Here is a 20,860-nt window from a genome sequence, read left to right as displayed (position 1 = left end):
CACCCTTGTTGGGCCCCAGTGTTGAGGATCAGCGAAGTGTAGGTGTTGTTTCCTACCTTCACCACCTAGGGGCGGCCCATCATGAAATCCAGGACCCAAATGCACAGGGCGGGGTTGAGACCCAGGACTTCAAGCTTAGCGATGAGCTTAGAGGGTACAAGGGTGTTGAATGCTGCGCTATGGTCAACAGAATTCTTACGTAGGTATTCCTCTTGTCCAGATTGGATAGGGCAGTGTGATGGCGATTGCATCGTCTGTGGACCTATTGGGCTGGTAAGAAAATTGAAGTTTGACAGGACAGGTCTAGGGTGACAGGTGATATGATCCTTGACTAGTCTCTCAAAGCACTGCATGATGACAGAAGTGAGTGCTACGATAGTCATTTAGTTCAGTAACCTTTACCTTCTTCGGTACAGGAAAAATGGTGCCATCTTGAAGCATGTGGGGACAGCAGTTTGGGATAGGGAGAGAATGAATATGTCCGCAAACACACCAGCCAGCTGGTCTGCGCATGCTCTGAGAACGTGGCTTGGGATGCCGTCTGGGCCGGCAGCCTTGTAAGGATTAACACGTTTTAATGTCTTACTCTCATCATCAACTGTTCAGAGGAGTCTGCGTGAATCAGGCTTTCATTTTATTTTTTTTACCTTTTATTTAACAAGGCAAGTCAGTTAAGAACAAATAAGAATAAGAATTCTTATTTTCAATGACAGCCTAGGAACCTCAAGGTCGAATTGCAGCAAAGAAACCACTACTAAAGGACACCAATAAGAAGAAGAGACTTGCTTGGGCCAAGAAACACGAGCAATGGACATTGGACCGGTGGAAATCGGTCCTTTCGTCTGACGAGTCCAAATTTGAGATTTTTCGTTCCATCCGCCGTGTCTTTCTGAGAATCAGAGTAGGTGAATGGAGGATCTCCGCATATATGGTTCCCACTGTGAAGCATGGAGGAGGAGGTGTGATGGTGTGGGGATGCTTTGCTGGTGACACTGTCTGAAGAGTGTGCAAAGCTGTCATTGAGGCAAAGGGTGGTTACTTTGAAGTATCTCAACTATAAAATATGTTTGGTTTTGTTTAACACTTTTTGGTTACTACATGATTCCAAATGTGTTATTTCATAGAGTTGATGTCTTCACTATTATTCTATAAAGAAAAACCCTTGAATTAATAGGTGTGTCCAAACTTTTGACAGGTACTATAGATCAGAAAGGTTGATATGTGAAACACTGTATTAAACATGTAGCTGGAATGCTGCAACACACACACACAAACACACATGCCAACCTCAACCAGTTGCCTAAAGAGACTCGTTCTATCCAACAATATCAGCTGTGAGTGTTTCATTAAAAATCCCTACACTGCTGAGGTTCTGTATCCACTCACTTAATAGAGTTTAATAGAGGAAGCTTGTGAATGTGTATACAAAATTTTAATGACTTGAAGTCGTGGTAATTTCAGTAGAAGCTGCTTAGCGGATGTCGACGCTGGTGTGACGTTTGAGAAGGGAACAGATGTGTGGCTGAGGCCTCGCAACTGAATAGCTGTTGATGGATAGGGAGAGATGTCGCACCTAAAGGGCAATTATGTGCAATAACAAAGATTGCAAATTAGCGGGATTATCCTGGTTGGGAGAATGTCGGCACAAACACAGCTCACCTTAAACGTGCAATATACAGAAATCTCTCCACCGTTGCCTCGTTGATAAAATTCTGATGGTTCACCTAATTTCAGTTTGTGACTAAACAAGTAAAATGTAGAGAATCATTGTATTATCTAAACCACTGTGAAATATCTATTCAATAACTAAAAATGCACTGTTTTAAGCTGTTGTACAAAACCAAAAGTAAAAAGACTCAAAAACTAAACTTAAGGATGAGAAGCATAAAAATAACACGTGGAACGGATCTACAGATCTACCTCTTCTCAGACTTGATTTCAATGAAGTTTGCCCACAAAGCTACATACTGTGCCTTTAATGCAACGCACATTTGGACAACACACACATACACACACAGACGCACGAAAGTATGCATACACGCACGCACGCATGCCTGCACACACACACACACACACACACTAACGCTTGTCGTCTGGGGAAGGAGAGGAGGACCAAGGCGCAGCGTGGTAAGTGTTCATATTATTTAATGATATATGCAACACTAGACAAACCAACAAACAAACAGTCCTGAAAGGTGAAACAAAAACACTAAACAGGAAACAACCACCCACAAAACACAATGGAAAACAGGCTACCTAAATATGGTTCTCAATCAGGGACAACGATTGACAGCTGCCTCTGATTGAGAACTATACCAGGCCAAACACAGAAATAGAAAATCATAGAAAACCTAACATAGACAACCCACCCAACTCATGCCCTGACCATACTAAACAAAGACATTACAAAAGAACTAAGGTCAGAATGTGACAATGATGACATTTTTGCTATATTCACAACATACCTTGTGTACTCATTTTGAGAAAGGCGTTATTCATGAACAAGATGTTCAGTATTTCAATCTGAGTTACTTTGAAGGACAAACCTATTTTAAGCATCATGTTTGTGTGAAATCACTGGTTGAATGATACTAAATGAGGGCTTATATTTTCAATAGTGCCACAATAATTAACACATGAACAAAAAATGCATCAGTGCTCAGGGTGTTTAATAAATTTCATATTAAAAGATAAACGCAAACACATTCACGCACACATACTGTAAACACACACACACAAAAATTACACCCGAGCATGCAGGCACACACACACACACACACAAACTTCCCTCTACTTCTTCCTCTATCATATTGGCCACAGTGATGCAGCATTATCAGTACAGGACCTGTAAAGGCTACTCAAATGATGCACTCTCTTCTCCAAAGGGTTATGCACTCAGATCCCGTTGATATTATTTTCCTGCCATAAACTCCCAGAGATTAAATGTCAGAAATGATTAGCCTTTTCAGTAGAGGAAGACAGACAGGCATGACTGAATGGAGGAAGAATTACTGTCTGTCAAAAGGGGAAAAAAAGGTTTAAAAAATTCTCAATCGCATACAAGCATTTTCTGGATCTGTGTTGAAACGTATCAATAGCAGAAGACCATATGGTATTGAGAAATCCAAAGTTCAAAAGCTTTTACGAGGGGAAGAGAAAAGGAAAGAAAGAGAACGAGAACGAATGAGACAATGATCATAGGACAAATCCAGACCTATAAGACTTTGCCACTTGGACTCAACACATTGACTGACAGACATTAGACCTCCTGGCTGTCACTGCATTTGGGCTCCTGGTTGTCTCTCTCTCCTGACCCATATACAGGTCAGACGGTCGGACCATGCCTACAGCAGACTGGCAGGACACAGGGCTGAATTCTGGAGATAACAACCTAGGCTCATTCACAATACCCCCCTAGCACTTCCCCTCCATTGTGTGCGATCACACAAGCCCTATCGTGTTGTAGTGGTATCACAATTCAACTTTGAATGAGGTGTAGTGCATTTTCAGCCCTCTAGTTGGCCCTCCAAACGAAGCTAATTGAGATGCAGACATTCTATTGAGTGTTTCCCTAAACTTGGGAAGCGTTGCTTCAAGAATAATGGCTGACAAAATAACTAGGAAGGAGGCAAATGTAATTCATTATAACTTCATAATGAATCAAGAAAAGCATGTGCAGTAAAGAGGAATATGCTAGTTCATGTAGAGACAAACAACATTTATAAGAATTGCTATTTAACAAGCTATCTGTCTAGCTAACATTAGCCAGCTAGCTATACATTTAGCATGCTATATGGGCGTTTGATTTGGAGGAATTGTAATTTGTGTTGTTTAATGTTTTAGGGACTATTTAACAAACCAGCCTGTCATGTTGTGAAACCCAGTGGATGTTAAATCTACTGCAAATTGAATGAACAATTGTGTAAGCTTGCCTTGCTGTTCATTAAAGCAGATTGACATAAGGAATAGCCTTTTTGCACTGGTGCCTGATCTACCTAAGGCTTCATCGCTGGGACTGCGCTGTGAACTCCAACTACGCAGACACCAGCAGTGGCTTTGTCACTCTCTGGATCTGATGGGGCTCTGCCTGCTGTGGGAGGTCTGGACCTATCGCCGGGAGCAGCGGGGGTATGCTATCCTGCTTTTCGTGGACCCTTGGAAGGCACAATAAATTGTGTGAGAGGTGGGAATGGGTTGATTCCTCAATTCTCTTCTCCGGCCATTGTATTGGGAAAGGGGGATTAGTCAGTTGTAGAACTGAAATGTCTCTTCCACATTTAACCCAACCCCTCTGAATCAGAGAGGTGTGGGGGGCTGCCTTAAATTGACATCGACGTCTTCGGCGCCTGAGGAACAATGGGTTAGCTGCCCTGCTAAGGGGCAGAATGACAGAGTTTTACATTGTCAGCTCGGGGTTGGAGGAGCTCAGCTCAGCTCAGCTCAACCTTTCAGTTGCTGGCTCAACGCTCTAACTACTAGGGTACCTGCCGCAGGCAGCTCAAATGTGAGAAATGCCTCAGTCTCTGGAGCAAAAACGTTGTGCTATCCAGGAGCACGAGTACAGGTCATCAATGAGCTGCTCCCAAACATTTTAACCATTCTAGAGCAGGTGCTCCGCTAGCGACTTGATGACCTGACTTGCCTTGTTAAATAAAAGGTAAAAAAAATAAAATGAAAGCCTGATTCACGCAGACTCCTCTGAACAGTTGATGATGAGAATAAGACATTAAAACGTGTTAATCCTTACAAGGCTGCCGGCCCAGACGGCATCCCAAGCCACGTCCTCAGAGCATGCGCACACCAGCTGGCTGGTGTGTTTGCGGACATATTCATTCTCTCCCTATCCCAAACTGCTGTCCCCACATGCTTCAAGATGGCACCATTTTTCCTGTACCGAAGAAGGTAAAGGTAACTGAACTAAATGACTATCGTAGCACTCACTTCTGTCATCATGCAGTGCTTTGAGAGACTAGTCAAGGATCATATCACCTGTCACCCTAGACCTGTCCTGTCAAATTGCAGAGCGCAAAATTCAAACTACAGAAATATAAATATTTAAACTTCATGAAAATACATGTGTATTACATGTGTAAATAAAGCTTAACTTCTTGTTAATCCAGCCGCTGTGTTAGATTTCAAATCAAATAAAATGTATTTATATAGCCCTTTGTACATCAGCTGATATCTTAAAGTGCTGTACAGTGCAGGTGTAGAGCAGGTGTAGAAGCACAGTGGCTAGGGAAAACTCCATAGAAAGGCCAAAACCTAGGAAGAAACCTAGAGAGGAACCAGGCTATGAGAGGTGGTCAGTCCTCTTCTGGCTGTGCCGGGTGGAGATTATAACAGAACATGACCAAGATGTTCAAATGTTCATAAATGACCAGCATGGTCAAATAATAATAATAACAGGCAGAACAGTTGAAACTGGAGCAGCAGCACGGCCAGGTGGACTGGGGACAGCAAGGAGTCATCATGCCAGGTCCTAGGGCTCAGGTCATCATGCCAGGTTCTAGGGCTCATCATGAGGCATGGTCCTAGGGCTCAGGTCCTCCGAGAGAGAGAAAGAAAGAGAGAATTAGAGACAGCATACTTAAATTCACACAGGACACCGGATAAGACAGGAGAAGTACTACAGATATAACAAACTGACCCTAGCCCCCCGACACATAAACTACTGCAGCATAAATACTGGAAGCTGAGACAGGAGGGGTCAGGAGACACTGTGGCCCCATCCGATGATACCCCCGGACAGGGCCAAACAGGAGGGATATAACCCCACCCACTTTGCCAAAGCACAGCCCACACCACTAGAGGGATATCTTCAACCACCAACTTACCATCCTGAGACAAGGCCGAGTATAGCCCACAAAGATCTCCGCCACGGCACAACCCAAGGGGTGGCGCCAACCCAGACAGGAAGATCACATCAGTGACTCAACACACTCAAGTGACGCACCCCTCCTAGGGATGGCATGAAAGAGCACCAGTAAGCCAGTGGGTTAGGCCGAGAATCCCAGTGGAGAGAGGGGAACCGGCCAGGCAGAGACAGCAAGGGCGGTTGGTTGCTCCAGAGCCTTTCCATTCACCTTCACACTCCTGGGCCAGACTACACTCAATCATATGACCCACTGAAGAGATGAGTCTTCAGTAAAGGCTTAAAGGTTGAGACCGAGTTTGCGTCTCTCACATGGGTAGGCAGACCACTCTATAAAAATGGAGCTCTATAGGAGAAAGCCCTGCCTCCAGCTGTTTGCTTAGAAATTCTAGGGACAATTAGGAGGCCTGCGTCTTGTGACTGCAGCGTACGTGTAGGTATGTACGGCTGGACCAAATCAGAGAGAATGGTAGGAGCAAGCCCATGTAATGCTTTGTTGGTTAGCAGTAAAACCTTGAAATCAGCCCTTGCCTTAACAGGAAGCCAGTGTAGGGAGGCTAGCACTGGAGTAATATGATCACATTTTTTGGTTCTAGTCAGGATTCTAGCAGCCGTATCTAGCACTAACTTAAGTTTATTTAGTGCTTTATCCGGGTAGCCGGAAAGGCTTTACGGGGAAAGCACACCATGCGATTATCTGAGGACAGTGCCCTGCATACAAAACCATGAAAAAAAAAGATTTCAACCAGGCAGGTGCGACACGAAAGTCAGAAATAGAGATATAATAAACGCCTTACCTTTGAATATCTTCTTCTGTTGGCACTCCAAAAGGTCCCAGTTACATCACAAAGGGTCCTTTTGTTTGATAAAGTCCTTCTTTATATCCATAAAAACTCAGTTTAGCTGGCACGCTTCAGTCAATAATCCACCGGTTTTCCTCCTTCAAAATGCATACAAAATGAATCAAAAACGTTACCAATAAACTTATCCAAATAAGTCAAACAATGTTTATAATCAAACCTTAGGTACCCTAATATGTAAATAAACAATACAATTTAAGACAGAGAATAGTATGTTCATTACCAAAGATAAATAACAAAGAACGCACTTTCCTTCACGCGCTTGGAAACACTACAGACAAAATGGGAGCCACTTAGAAAAACTAGCAAATTTTTTCCAAGAAACAGCCTGAAACTCTTTCTAAAGACTGTTGACATCTAGTGAAAAACCTAGGAACTGCAATCTGGGAGGTTTTCACCTTATAATAAAAGTGACAGCCATTGAAATCAGTGGTAGGCCAAATTTGTTTGGGGGAGGATGGTTTGTCCTTCGGGGTTTCACCTGCCATATCAGGTCTGTTAAACTCACAGACATTATTTTAACAGTTTTAGAAACTTTAGAGTGTTTTCTATCCAAATCTACCAATTATATGCATATCCTAGCCTCTACTGACTCCCCATCCCGCATGCGGGAGCGTAATCATCACCTGACACTAATTAGCGTAACGCAACGGACATAAATATCCCTAGAAAATATTCCTATTCATGAAAATCACAAATGAAATATATTGAGACACAGCTTAACCTTTTGTTAATCACCCTGTCATCTCAGATTTTCAAAATATGCTTTACAGCCAAAGCTAGACAAGTATTTGTGTAAGTTTATCGATAGCCTAACATAGCATTATGCCTTGCTAGCAGCAGGCAACCTTTTCACAAATCAATCAAGCAATCAAATTCAATCGTTTACCTTTGATGAACTTCGGATGTTTTCACTCACGAGACTCCCAGGTAGATAGCCAAAGTTAATTTTTCCCAAAAGATTATTGTTGTAGGCGAAATAGCTCCGTTTGTTCTTCACGTTTGGCTGAGAAATCGCCCGGAAATTGCAGTCATGAAAACGGCGAAAAATATTCCAAATTAGCTCCATAATATCGACAGAGACATGGCAAACGTTGTTTATAATCAATCCTTAAGGTGTTTTTCAAATATCTATTTGATAATATATCCGTCGGGACAATTCGTTTTTCAGTAAGACCGATTGGAGTAATGGCTACCTCTGTATTTTACGCGAGAGTCACCCTGGGAGCCATCAGGTGACCACTTACGCAATGTAGCCGCCTATGGCTATTCTTCAACATAAATGCGTAAAACTACGTCACAATGCTGTAGACACCTTGGGGAATACGTAGAAAGTGTAAGCCGGTTGATAGCACGTTCTCAGCTCAATAGGGACTCATTGGAAAGCAGCGCTTTCAAAATATGGAGCACTATAAGACACAATGTCAGTAACCTCATTTATGCCCCTCTTACTGCCATGAATGCCTCTGCTGGTCCTAAAATTACTGTATGCAGTAATCATATGCCTATGAACGACAGTTGTACTGTTACCACTGAGGCGGTGTGCCATAGCAGGAAGTCAACTGTGTGCAGCTCACCCTGTACTAACATAAATAACATGGGCTAAGCTTCCCAGTAAAGCAATAAAAACAATCAAGCATTCCAGAAAAGCGTTAAAAAAATAGCCAATGTTACATATGTAGCTTAAGAAATAAGGTTCATGAAATCAATTTGCTAGTAACAGAGGACATTCATATTCTGACAATCTCTGAAACTCACTTAGATAATACCTTTGATGATACAGTGGTAGCAAAACATGATTATAAGCACTACAAAAATGATAGAAATGCCAAAGGTGGAGGTCTGGCCTTTTTATATTCCTGTAAAGCTTGTTAAATACTGCTGAAGTAATATGGCAACAGGTTCATTTGCCTCACCTAAAGCCAATTCTTGTGGGAAGCTGCTATCGAACCACCAAGTGCTAACCGTCAGTATCTGGTTAACATGTGTGAAACTAAAGAAAAAGAAAAAGAAACTATACTCTGAAACAAAAAGAAAGGATATAAAAAATGAAAGTAAAAATCTTTGGAGTAACTTAAATAAAGCCCCCTTTACTGGCTCAAATAGCCAACCAACCAGCCTGTTCAGAACCCTTAGGAAACGTCTGGAAATAAGTGTGTTTAACCATATACAATGCTATCTCACAGTAAACAAATTGACCACAGACTTTCGGCACGCTTTAATGGAAGGACACTCAACAAGCACAGTACTTACACAAATTACTGATAGGCTAAGAGAAATTGATGATATAAAGATTGTGTAGGCGGTTTTGATAGACATTAGTGTGGTTTTGACATTGTGGTCATAGTCTGCTGTTGGAAAAACATATATGTTAGGGCTTTACACAGCCTGCTTTATTATGGATAAACAGTTACCTGTCTAACAGAACACAGGGTTTGTTCTTCAATGGAAGCCTTTCCAACATAATCCAGGTAGAATCAGGAATTCCCCAGGGCAGCTGTCTTGGTCTCGTACTTTTTAAAATCTTTACTAATGACTTGCCTTTACTAACTACTTGCCTTGGCTTTGAGTAAAGCCAGTGTGTCTATGTATGCGGATGACAACACTATACACGTCAGCTACTACAGCGTCTCAAATGACTGCAACAAAGAGCTGCAGTTAGTTTCAGAATGAGTGGCATGGAATAAGTCAGTCCTAAATATTTCAAAACTAAAACCATTGTATTTGGGACAAATCATTCAGTATACCCAAACCTCAACTAAATCTTGTTAGGAATAATGTGGACATTGAGCAAGTTGAGGTGACTAAACGGCTTGGAGTAATAGTGGATTGTAAAACTGTCATGATCAAAACATTTTGAAACAACAGTAGCTAACATGGGGAGACGTCTGTCCATAATAAAGCTCTGCTCTGCCTTTTTAACCTCTCTGCGCACCGAACCCGGTAGCGGGATGAAATTCGACAACATACGGTGATCGCTACATAAATAGTCATATTAAACATTCATGAAAATACAAGTGTCTCACATGTTTCGAAAGCCTTGAATCTTGCTAATCCAACTGAGTTGTCATATTTAAAAAAGGATTTACTGCGAAAGAATACGATGCGATTATCTGAGGATAGAACCCCATAAAAAACAACTATTTCAACCAGCACAGGCGTAACAAAATCACAAACTGCAGTAAAATAAATAATTTACTTTTGACGATCTTTGACGATCTTCCTCTGTTTGCAATCCCAATACTCATTATTATACTTTTGTTTGATAAAATCAATTTTTATAGCCTAACGAAACATTTTGTGAACCGCTTGTGTCGTGAATTCCGTCTCATTCCATTTTCGACGACACATTCGAGGTAAATACACACACAAAACGTGACTTTTCCAGTCATGTTTGGTTTCATTGCAATCAACACTACCAAACCTGATGGGTCATTTCGCGGGACGTATTGACTGAAAGAAACCAATTTGAAGACAACAAGTAATGACATTATTGTGCACCAATGATTTGACCGCTGTTTCGTTGATTGACTGTATTTTAACCCAATGACCACTGATCGTCTTGAAATCTAGCTGGGTAGATAGCCAATGAGCTGAGGTAAACGGCAATATGTAATGTTTATGTAGTAAACTCCGGCGTAAAGAGGTTCATTCGCCATTGACGATTCATACCGGAAGGAGCCACGCATGTTGCGCACAGCATTGTTTTGGTAAAGCGCATATTCAGCTGTTTATATATCAATCGGTATGGCGACTAAGTCAGGGAAAGCTAAATCTAAGTCTAGATATACAGATGTACACACAATTTTAAGAAATTGATTGAGGAAGATTCATTTAGCGATTCCCAAATGGAGGAATACTATTTGAACGGAGAGGACATCGTTTTGGACTGGTAAGTTCTTCTCATGCTAATGCCGTTGTTTGAAATTAATAATATAAAATATTATTTGTGAAATGAAATAGTGTATTTGAGGCTGTTGAGGGGAGGGCGGACCCACAACAATGGCCAAAGTGAAATTGAGACAGTAGATACAGCTGGTCTGTTGTAATATAATATCTAGCTGGTCTAGATCTGATATATGATACGTGATATATGATATAGATATGAGTAGATCTAGCTGGTCTGTCATAATATAATAGAGACAGTAGATCTAGCTGAAATGTCATAATATAAATGAGACAGTAGATCTAGCAGGTCTATAATAATATATTCAAACTTATGGTCTCTGTACTCTACATATACAGTGGGGCAAAAAAGTATTTAGTCAGCCAGCAATTGTGCAAGTTCTCCCACTTAAAAAGATGAGAGAAGCCTGTAATTTTCATCATAGGTACACTTCAACTATGACAGACAAAATGAGAGAAAAAAAATCCAGAAAATCACATTGTAGGATTTTTTATGAATTTATTTGCAAATTATGGTGTAAAATAAGTATTTGGTCAATGACAAAAGTTTAGCTCAATACTTTGTTATATACCCTTTGTTGGCAATGACAGAGGTCAAACGTTTTCTGTAAGTCTTCACAAGGTTTTCACACACTGTTACTGGTATTTTGGCCCATTCCTCCATACAAATCTCCTCTAGAGCAGTGATGTTTTGGGACTGTTGCTGGGCAACACGGACTTTCAACTCCCTCCAAAGATTTTCTATGAGGTTGAGATCTGGAGACTGTCTAGGCCATTCCAGGACCTTGAAATGCTTCTTACGAAGCCACTCCTTCGTTGCCCGGGCGGTGTGTTTGGGATCATTGTCATGCTGAAAGACCCAGCCACGTTTCATCTTCAATGCCCTTGCTGATGGAAGGAGGTTTTCACTCAAAATCTCACGATACATGGCCCTGAACTCTGAACCAATTATATTAATTTTGGGGCAAGTCGAAAAGCATTAAACACTTATGCAAATTTAGCTAGCTAGCTTGCAGTTGCTAGCTAATTTGTCCTATTTAGCTAGCTAGCTTGCTGTTGCTAGCTAATTTTTCCTGGGATACAAACATTGAGGTGTAATTTTTACCTGAAATGCACAAGGTCCTGTACTCCCACAATCAATCCACACATAAAACGGTGAGCCAAATCATTTCTAGTCATCTCTCTTCCTTCCAGGCTTCTTTTTCATTGTAAGGCGATTGGTAACTAACTTTCATAATAAACCACCACCGCCCTCAGTTCATCATTCAATCACCCACGTGGGTATATGTTCCTAAAAACCAATGAGAAGATGACATGTGGGTATATGCTCCTAAAAAACAATGAGGAGATGGGAGAGGCAGGACTTGCAGCTTGTTCTGGGTCACAAATATAATACATTTATATTTTAGCTCCTGGCAAATGCAGATGCTCATTGGAGAGCCCAAGCAGTGTGGATGCAATGATTGAATGTATGTGTCACGTTCGTTGTATGGAGGAGACCAAGGCGCAGCGGGAGATGAATACATCTTCTTTAAACAAAGAACACTTAAACAAACTTTCAAAACAACAAAACTAACATGACGCTATATATGATCAGTGCAGACACAGGCAACTAACACAGACAATAACCCACAAACTACCCAAAGAATATGGCTGCCTAAATATGGTTCCCAATCAGAGACAACGATAAACAGCAGATTGAGTCTCTGATTGAGAACCAATCTAGGCAACCATAGACATACAAAACACCTAGATAGTAAACAACCCCATTAACATACAAAACCCCTAGACAGTACGAAAACACATACATCACCCATGTCACACCCTGACCTAACCAAAATAATAAAGAAAACAAAGAATACTAAGGTCAGGGCGTGACAGTATGTGTTCATTTATTTTGCAACGCTCGCACACCCGACGTGACCGGTGTGCTCAGCATGTTAGGATAATTGCAATTGGCTCAGAACAGGCGGCACACAGAGAGCTAACATGAATAATATGCATATCAATCTCACCTTTCTCAAAGTGGAGGAGAGATTGACTTGATCAATACGGGCATATGTGAGAGGCATTGACATGTTGAATGTACCGATCTGTCTGTTTAAACTACCAGCACACTGCTCGGACCCTCATGCATACCCCACAAGACATGCCACCAGTGGTCTCTTCATAATCCCTAAATCCATAACAGACTATGTTAGGCGCACAGTCCTACATAGAGCCATGACTATATAGAACTCTATTCCACATCAAGTAACTCATGCAAGCAGTAAAATTTGATTTAAAAAACAGATAAAAATACACCTTGTGGAACAGCGGGACTGTGAAGCAAAATAATCATAGGCACAGACACATGCATACAAATGCACAATAACATTCGCACTATACAGACATGTACACATGCATTTTGTGTTGTATGTGGTGGTGGAGTAGGGGCCTGAGGTGACACACTTAATGTGTTGGGAAATCTGTTGTGCATGTATCGTAGGTTGGCAGGTAGCCTAATGATTAGAGCAGTCGCCCAGTAACCAAAAGGTTGCTGGATTGAATCCCTGAGCTGAGAAGGTAAAAGTCTGTCATCTGCCCCTGAGCAAGGCAGTTAACCAACTGTTCCCTGGGTGCTTAAGATGTCAATTAAGGCACGCTCTTGCACCACTCGGATTCAGAGTGTTTGGGTTAAATGCGGAAGATACATTTCAGTTGAATGCATTCAGTTGTACAACTGACAAGGTATCCCACTAAAATGGCATAACTGCCCTAGTTTTGCTGGATCCCAGGAAGAGTAGCTGCTGCCTTTGCAGCAGCTAATGGTGAATAAATACAATATACAAATAAAACAAATGTTCAAACCCTGACTTGCCATTGTTGTAATGTTAATATTAGGGCTTTAAGATCTTTGTAATGCAATGCAGCTGAAGTAACGTAGCTAGGTAGCTAACTCTTTTCTTGCTTATTGTGTAGTGAAGGATAAAATATGTAGCCGAGCTTTATATGGACACTAAAACGTTTGGTATAAATATTAGTACAGAACAGTAGTTTTCATTTTTAATTGCTTCCACTGGGTAATCATCAAGAAATTTCAGAAAATGACTGAGTAAAGTAAATACAAATCTTCCATGTCAAACAGCTATTATGGAAAGTCCTGTTCCAGTACTACTCCAAAGAGGATGGGTACTTTACAGGTACATTGTTGTTTTGCAATATGTTGCTCATATGGTAACTGTGTATTTGTTGCATGAGAAATATAAGGACAGCTATTACTGTTGCCAATACAGGCATTGTGAAAAACCCAAGGCATGTCGTCAAGAATTACGTGATAGCCTATCCTTTGGTCCCTTCTTCTGTTCGCAAATTATGTATTTACAGTATATCTCCCTACCACTAGTTGCTCCGTTTTCGAGGGATATGTCACTACACTTGAAAAAGAGGAGGAAGGCTAAGGGGAGGCATTGGATTGAAGTGTCCCCTCTCAGACACCACCTCCCTGTCCGCGCTCTCCCTACCCACACACTGACACAGGCTGTCAGGAATCAGGATAGGCACATGCAGCCCTTTCCTCTCTGACTGTCAGTGTCTTGCTCTTTAATACTAATTGTTTGAGTGCTTTCTTAACCGAAGCCCATTAATGAGGCAGGGGTTATTAAGTGCACTTCCCATTTGGCATTGTTTCCTAATCTCACCAAGCAGCTCAGTGATTCTCCTCCTCCTGCACATTCTGAGTTGTCAGTATGGAGTCTACACACAAGCACACACGTACCGACACATATATGCAGGGGCGTACACAAACGGGCACACATGTGCATGTAGAAACGTGTGCACACATATTTGACATTTTAGTAACTTGTTTTTCACTCACACGCAGACACACACACATTTCCGAGGTAGCATTTAACCACACACACACGCACACACACACACCACAAAAAGTGGACCTTCACTTTTATTTCCCTGCACTGGAAGACTGGTTGAGGATAGGTAGGCTAAAGGCCCTGTAGACTAGGTTCTTACTGCTCCTAGCAGAACTCTGCTAGGAGTAAGCGAACATCTGTGCTCTCATACTCCCTTAAAATACCTTTGCTTGAAAAATGAGAAAAAAGCAGAAATATTACTCTTTGTCCCTCTTGAGACGCCGTAGCAACAACATCACCAGTAACACTTCCTCAAAATAGTCAGAATTAATCTAAGAAAAAAATCAAGAAATCTGTAATACGTTTTGGTTTTTGCCATGGTGATTTTACATCTGTTCGGTGCAGTATTTCTCAACTGAAAATGTTTGCATGAAAACTACTCATCTCTTGTTGAATTACAACAAATACATCATTGTTACGACTCCTGCTCCTACTAAAAAATGTGTTTGCACAAAAACTGGCAAAAAAAAACTGTCGATGACAAAAACAACAAAAATGTCACAATTTGGTCATAATATTGTCCCAACCTGCTTGGATTTGGAAACATACATTATGGTAAGCTTAACTTGTGTTTCACATGGATCATACTGAACTACGGAATGCATTTTTTAAACTTATTTAGTCAACATGCAATGATTTGACCCTCTCTTTTCTGTGTTGTTTGACAAATGTATACTTGAGCAATAATTGCTGTAGAAAAATAAAATATATATACACCACAAGTCAAAAGTTTGGACACACCTACTCATTCAAAGGTTTTTCTTTATTTTTACTATTTTCTACATTGTAGAATAATAGTGAAGAGATCAAAACTATGAAATAACACATGGAATCATCTAGTAACAAAAGTGTTAAACAAATCAAAATATATTTTATATTTGAGATTCTTCAAAGCAGCCACACTTTGCCTTGATGACAGCTTTCCACACTCTTGGCATTCTCTCAACCAGCTTCACCTGGAATGATTTTCCAACCACCTTGAAGAAGTTCCCACATTGTCTGTATTGTGTTTATTCTTATGAAATTGTTAGATATTACAGCAATGTTGGAGCTAGAAACACAAGCACTTCGCTACACCCACAATAACATAAGCTAAACATTGGTAAAAGATCAAGTCCATATTATGGCAAGAACAACTCAAATAAGCAAATAGAAACGACAGTCCATCATTACGTTAAGACATGAAAGTCAGTCAGTCCTGGAAAATGTTAAGAACTTTCCAAATTTCTTCAAGTGCAGTCACAAAAACCATAAACGCTATGATGAAACTGGCTCTCATGAGGGCGGCAGGGTAGCCTAGTGGTTGGACTAGAGCATTGGACTAGTGACCGGAAGGTTGCAAGTTCAAATCCCCTAGCTGACAAGGTACAAATCTGTCGTTCTGCCCCTGAACAGGCAGTTAACCCACTGTTCCTAGGCTGTCATTGAAAATAAGAATTTGTTCTAGTTAAATAAAGGTAAAATAAAAAAAATATATAAAAAGGGCCGCCACAGGAATGAAGACCCAGAGTTACCTCTGCTGCAAGGATAGCTCATTAGAGTTACCAGACTCAAAAATTGCATACCAAGTCAATTCTTCACAGAATTAACAGTAATAGACACATCTCATGTCCTTCATGGGCAATTGCTGCAAAGAAGCCACTACTAAAGGAACCAATAATAAGAAGAGGCTTGCTTGATCCAAGAAACACAAGCAATGGACATCATGGGTGGAAATCTGTCCTTTGCTCTAAATAGTCCAAATTTGACATTTTTGGTTCCAAGGGGCAGAGTAGGTGTATGGATGATCTCCGCATATGTGGTTCCCACAGTGAAGCATGGAGGAGGTGTGATGGTCTGGGGGTACTTTGCTGGTGACACTGTCTGTGATTTATTTAGAATTCAAGGTACACTTACCCAGCATGGCTACTACAGAATTCTGTAGCAATACGCCATCCCATCTGGTTTGCGCTTAGTGGGACTATCATTTGTTTTTCAACAGGACAATGACGCAAAACACACCTCCAGGCTGTGTAAGGGCTATTTGACCAAAGAGAGTGCTGCGTTAGATGACCTGGCCTCCACAATCACTCGAACTCAACCCAATTGAGATGGATTGAGATGAGTTGGACCACAGAGTGAAGGAAAAGCAGCCAACAAGTGCTCAGCATATGTGAGAACTCCTTCAAAACTATTGGAAAAGCATTCCTCATGAAGCTGGCTGAGAGAATTCCAAGAGCGTGCAAAGCTGTCATCAAGGCAAAGGGGGGCTGGGCTGTTTGAACAAATCTTAAATATAATTTTGGGGGGGGATTTGTACTTTTGGTTATTACATGATTCCATATGTGTTATTTCATAGTTTTGATGGCTTCACTATTATTCAACAATATAGAGAATAGTAAGAATAAAGAAAAACCCTTCAAAGAGTAGCTGTGTCCAAACTTTTGACTGGTACTGTATAACACCGTCGCCTACACTGACTATAAAAAACATTAAGAACATCTGCTCTTTTCATGACATAGGCTGACCAGGTAAATCCAAGTGAAAGCTATGATCCCGTATTGATGTCACTTGTTATATCCACTTTAATCACTGTAGATGAAGGGGAGGAGACAGGTTTTTTAAAAATGTAAGCCTTGAGACAATTGAGACATGGATTGTGTAGGTGCACCATTCAGAGGGTGAATGGGCAAGACAACATTTTTAAGTGCCTTTGAAGGGGGAATATTATGTAGCAGGTGACAGGCGCACCGGTTTGAATGTGTCAAGAACTGCTATGCTGCCGGGTTTTTCATGCTCAACAGTTTCTGACGAATAGAGGCTGTTCTGAGGGCAAAAGGGGCAGAGTGCAACTCAATATCAGGAAGGTGTTCCTAATGTTCGGTATGTGTATATGTTGTTTGCTGGAGGTTCATCAGGTCAATGTTTACATTATGCCTACCCTCCATAAATTATATATTTTTATGGCCACCACAACATAGTCTCTTTGTCTAACAATGGATTTATCGCCTAAAATAAAACTAGACCCTGTAGCAAAAGCATTCATAACATCACTCCAAATGGAGGAAAGAATCGTGCTTATCCTGGAAACAAGTGCTAACATCTCATAGGATAAGCCTATAATAGCCATTCCCAAATAAAACAACCCATTTGTGAGGAGGAGCAAGATAACAATTATATGAATCAACACATTGGTTCTGAAACACAGATTTTATTCAAACAAACAATTAAAAATAGTTTATCTGCCAGAATACATAAAGCACAGTCGAAAGCAGAATTGCATACAATCTCTAGAACATTCATTCATGTGTTATTTCGGGAAAAATCAAAATGATCGATAAAGACATATCAGCATGATTGTTGTTAAAGTTATAATAATTTTTATTTACATTTTTTGGGATTGGCGGGTTAAGCCATGGCGCATAAAATAACGTAACATTTTTATATTGAAACTAAAGAGATGCGATGTAGTATAAGCAGTAAAGGCCCGGTTGTAGATTAATTAACATGATGTAAAGGTTTTCCAGAAGAAGTTCTTGCACCCAGCCTTGCGTTCACGCGGCGCCAGTACTGGGCCAGCTGCACGCTCCAGCTCGAGACGCACATCCTCCTGCTCCACGCCACGAGACAGGTCATCTGACTCAATCGCCTCGTTCTCTGCTAGTGCAAGCTCTGAGAGCAGCTCTGCAAGTGTATACCTGGCAAGCTCCTGAAAATAGATAAAATAACATAACATTTTTATTTCTTCTCTTTTGTGGAGACTGAAAAATACACATTTTAGCAACAGGATCTATTGAAATAGAAACAAATCAACACGCCTTAATAAAATGTAGCCTACCCATTTAGGAAGGAAATCAGTGTTTGAATGTTGTTTTCTCTTCCCTCAATTTGCTAAAATATATATAGGCTATTTGATCTGCATTATTTATAATGATTTAAGATGGCTGCAAATCTTTAAAATTACCTTTCCTACGCTGTTACGCATGAACCGATCACTTAAACTGAGATGTAAAACAACTTTTTTATTCCAACATGTGTTTCATTTTCTTTGAAGAAGACGTTTCATTAATAAACATTAACATTAAAACCCATTCCACTGTATGTTTTATCTATTCTTGTCAAGTTGTGTTTGTAATTGACAACTACCTACAGCAAGACCCCAAATTCCAGAGACATCTTTCGTTTTTATTTGATACATTTTCATTTTAAAGGTTGATTTAAAATATAGAACAATTGACATTTACATTTCATTAGTTGCTCTGATATCAGTCTTTCCACAATCCTCGGCACTTAATAAAATGCATGTCAATTTCTCCTGGCTCAACGTAGAGGATAGATTGATTTCATCACTACTTCTATTTGCGAGAAGTATTGATATGTTGAATGCACCGAGCTGTCTGTTTAAACTACTAGCACACAGCTCAGACACCCATGCATACTCCACAAGGCATGCCACCAGTGGTATTTTCATAATCCCCAAGTCTAGAACAAACTATGGGAGGCGCACAGTCCTACATAGAGCTACGGCTACTTAGAGCAATGACTACATGGAACCCTATTTCACATCAAAAAACTCATGCAAGCAGTAAAATCAGATTTAAAAACGGATTAAACTACACCTTATGGAACAGCAGGGACTATGAAGAGAGACACAGGCACAGACACGCATACACACATACATGATAACGTATACACACACATACACATGGATTTTGTGTTGTTGATATGTGGGAACACACTTAATATGTTATGGAATATGTTGTGAAATGTAATGTAATGTCTTTTTAATTGTATAAATGGCTTAATTTTGCTGGACCCCAAATATTTGTACAAATACAAATACTTAATTTCGTGGTCGCTTCGGCACCATGAAAATGCGCATCATGCTGTTCCCTGCATCTTGCTAATTAGATCGATTAATTTCCACATGCACCTGCAAGTAAAACCGCAGGGATAAATGTATGGCAACTGTTTAACCTTAAATCTGTATAATGTATAATCTCTATACTCTGGAAGTAAATCTACTTAAAATGTAGTTTGCAGCTGTACCACCAGCTCTGAAAAATAGGATACTATGGTCACAGTAGCTGGCGTTTAAGTCTGATTGAAGGTATTTACCTGTTTGCCTGCAGGTGCCATGAGTGACCGTTGAAGAAGCTGGCGAAGTTTGGCATCGGATGGAGCTGCAGAGACACTGCTGATGGTCAAGGCTAGGGAAAGCAGCGCTAGGGCGCACTGGACACGCGTCGAGAGCATCTTCTTTTGTGTATCGGGGTGGCAGAGGATGGATGAAGGCGGTTCAATTGGGCAGAAGATAGTCGAGATGGGGTTCTCTTCGGGTTATGCTGCTCCTTCTGTTGTTTTAGTGCACCCTCCGAACCCGTCTTTTAAACGGTTCGTCTGTGGTCAGGTGGTAAGGGGGGTTTCCTTCTGGCGCGTAACGTTTGAGTGATGATTCCAAGTGACAAAGTTTCCAACGATTGGAGAGTCGTGCGCATCCATCGAGAAAAGGGAATTCAAGATCCTTTCATTTATTGAATATCACCCGATTAGTGAAATATGGTTTACTTTGTAGAGACTTTCACTCCGTGTGGATCTTATTGAATTTCAACAAGTTCGTTTATTTTTTTTCGCCCAATGAAATGAACTCAAGGCCCTGTAATGGAAAATCAACAACACATACATCATGAATAGGCTACAATGTGTCAAACTGGCCTCCACTTGAATGACTATAGGATTTCATGATGAGTCTGAACGTCACTTATGCCTGAAATGTTTTTATTCTTCATAAATACAGCTGTTGGAAATATCCAACATATTGTTTCTACATATAGGACATACAGTATATTTTTTCCAATTTAGAGGACTCTTAAACTAATTCAAAACACTTCTCATATGGGTATTTTCGCTCGCTACTTCACGTCATTGCGCATGCCTGCAATGATCCTTTTGCATTTACAACAATTCAAGTATTATCGAACAAAATATCAGTATGATGAGACAAATATGTCTACATTGGAATAAAGCAAGTGAAGCAGCAAATGGAATTCACTTAATCTTGTAGTTTTTTGTATTATTATAAAGGGGCACTTTTATTTGAAAATGGATGTAATTCTTCTTCATTTCATTCATTCTTCAGCACACACAAGAAAATACTCATGTTGACCTGCAATGGATGTGGAGTGAGTTTCGTGGAAGAGTTCTGAATCCCAGTGGAATACTCAGAATAGCCTTCTATCCCATTAACTTCCAGCAATTAATATTGTAGTGCACATGCTTTCAAACGAAATATCCCTTTTGATAGTCACATACTGTCACCACTGTTTGTAATT

General features: G+C 40.6%; 1 protein-coding gene across 1 annotated transcript; it reads right to left on the bottom strand.

The window, feature by feature from the left end:
- Window positions 1–17,723: 17,723 nt before the first annotated feature.
- Window positions 17,724–19,955, bottom strand: LOC112265931 (somatostatin-1A). Its single transcript, XM_024443453.1, has 2 exons — window positions 19,647–19,955; window positions 17,724–18,237 (listed from the first exon to the last, which is right to left on the bottom strand). Exons 1-2 carry the CDS (start codon window positions 19,782–19,784, stop codon window positions 18,031–18,033), a joined length of 345 nt encoding a protein of 114 aa, XP_024299221.1. The 5' UTR covers window positions 19,785–19,955; the 3' UTR covers window positions 17,724–18,030.
- Window positions 19,956–20,860: the final 905 nt, after the last annotated feature.

This window comes from Oncorhynchus tshawytscha, linkage group LG13 (assembly GCF_018296145.1).
Source record: "Oncorhynchus tshawytscha isolate Ot180627B linkage group LG13, Otsh_v2.0, whole genome shotgun sequence".
NCBI classification, from domain to species: Eukaryota; Metazoa; Chordata; class Actinopteri; order Salmoniformes; family Salmonidae; genus Oncorhynchus; species Oncorhynchus tshawytscha.
Note: the sequence above shows the minus strand (reverse complement) of the source record. Positions and strands in the feature narration are given on the sequence as shown.

Excerpts from the sequence above, each read along its gene's own strand:
- LOC112265931 (XM_024443453.1), bottom strand. The coding sequence starts at position 19,784 with ATGCTCTCGACGCGTGTCCAGTGCGCCCTAGCGCTGCTTTCCCTAGCC. Across the intron at positions 18,238-19,646 it reads TGGCACCTGCAGGCAAACAG|GAGCTTGCCAGGTATACACT; the intron begins GTAAATACCTTC and ends ATCTATTTTCAG.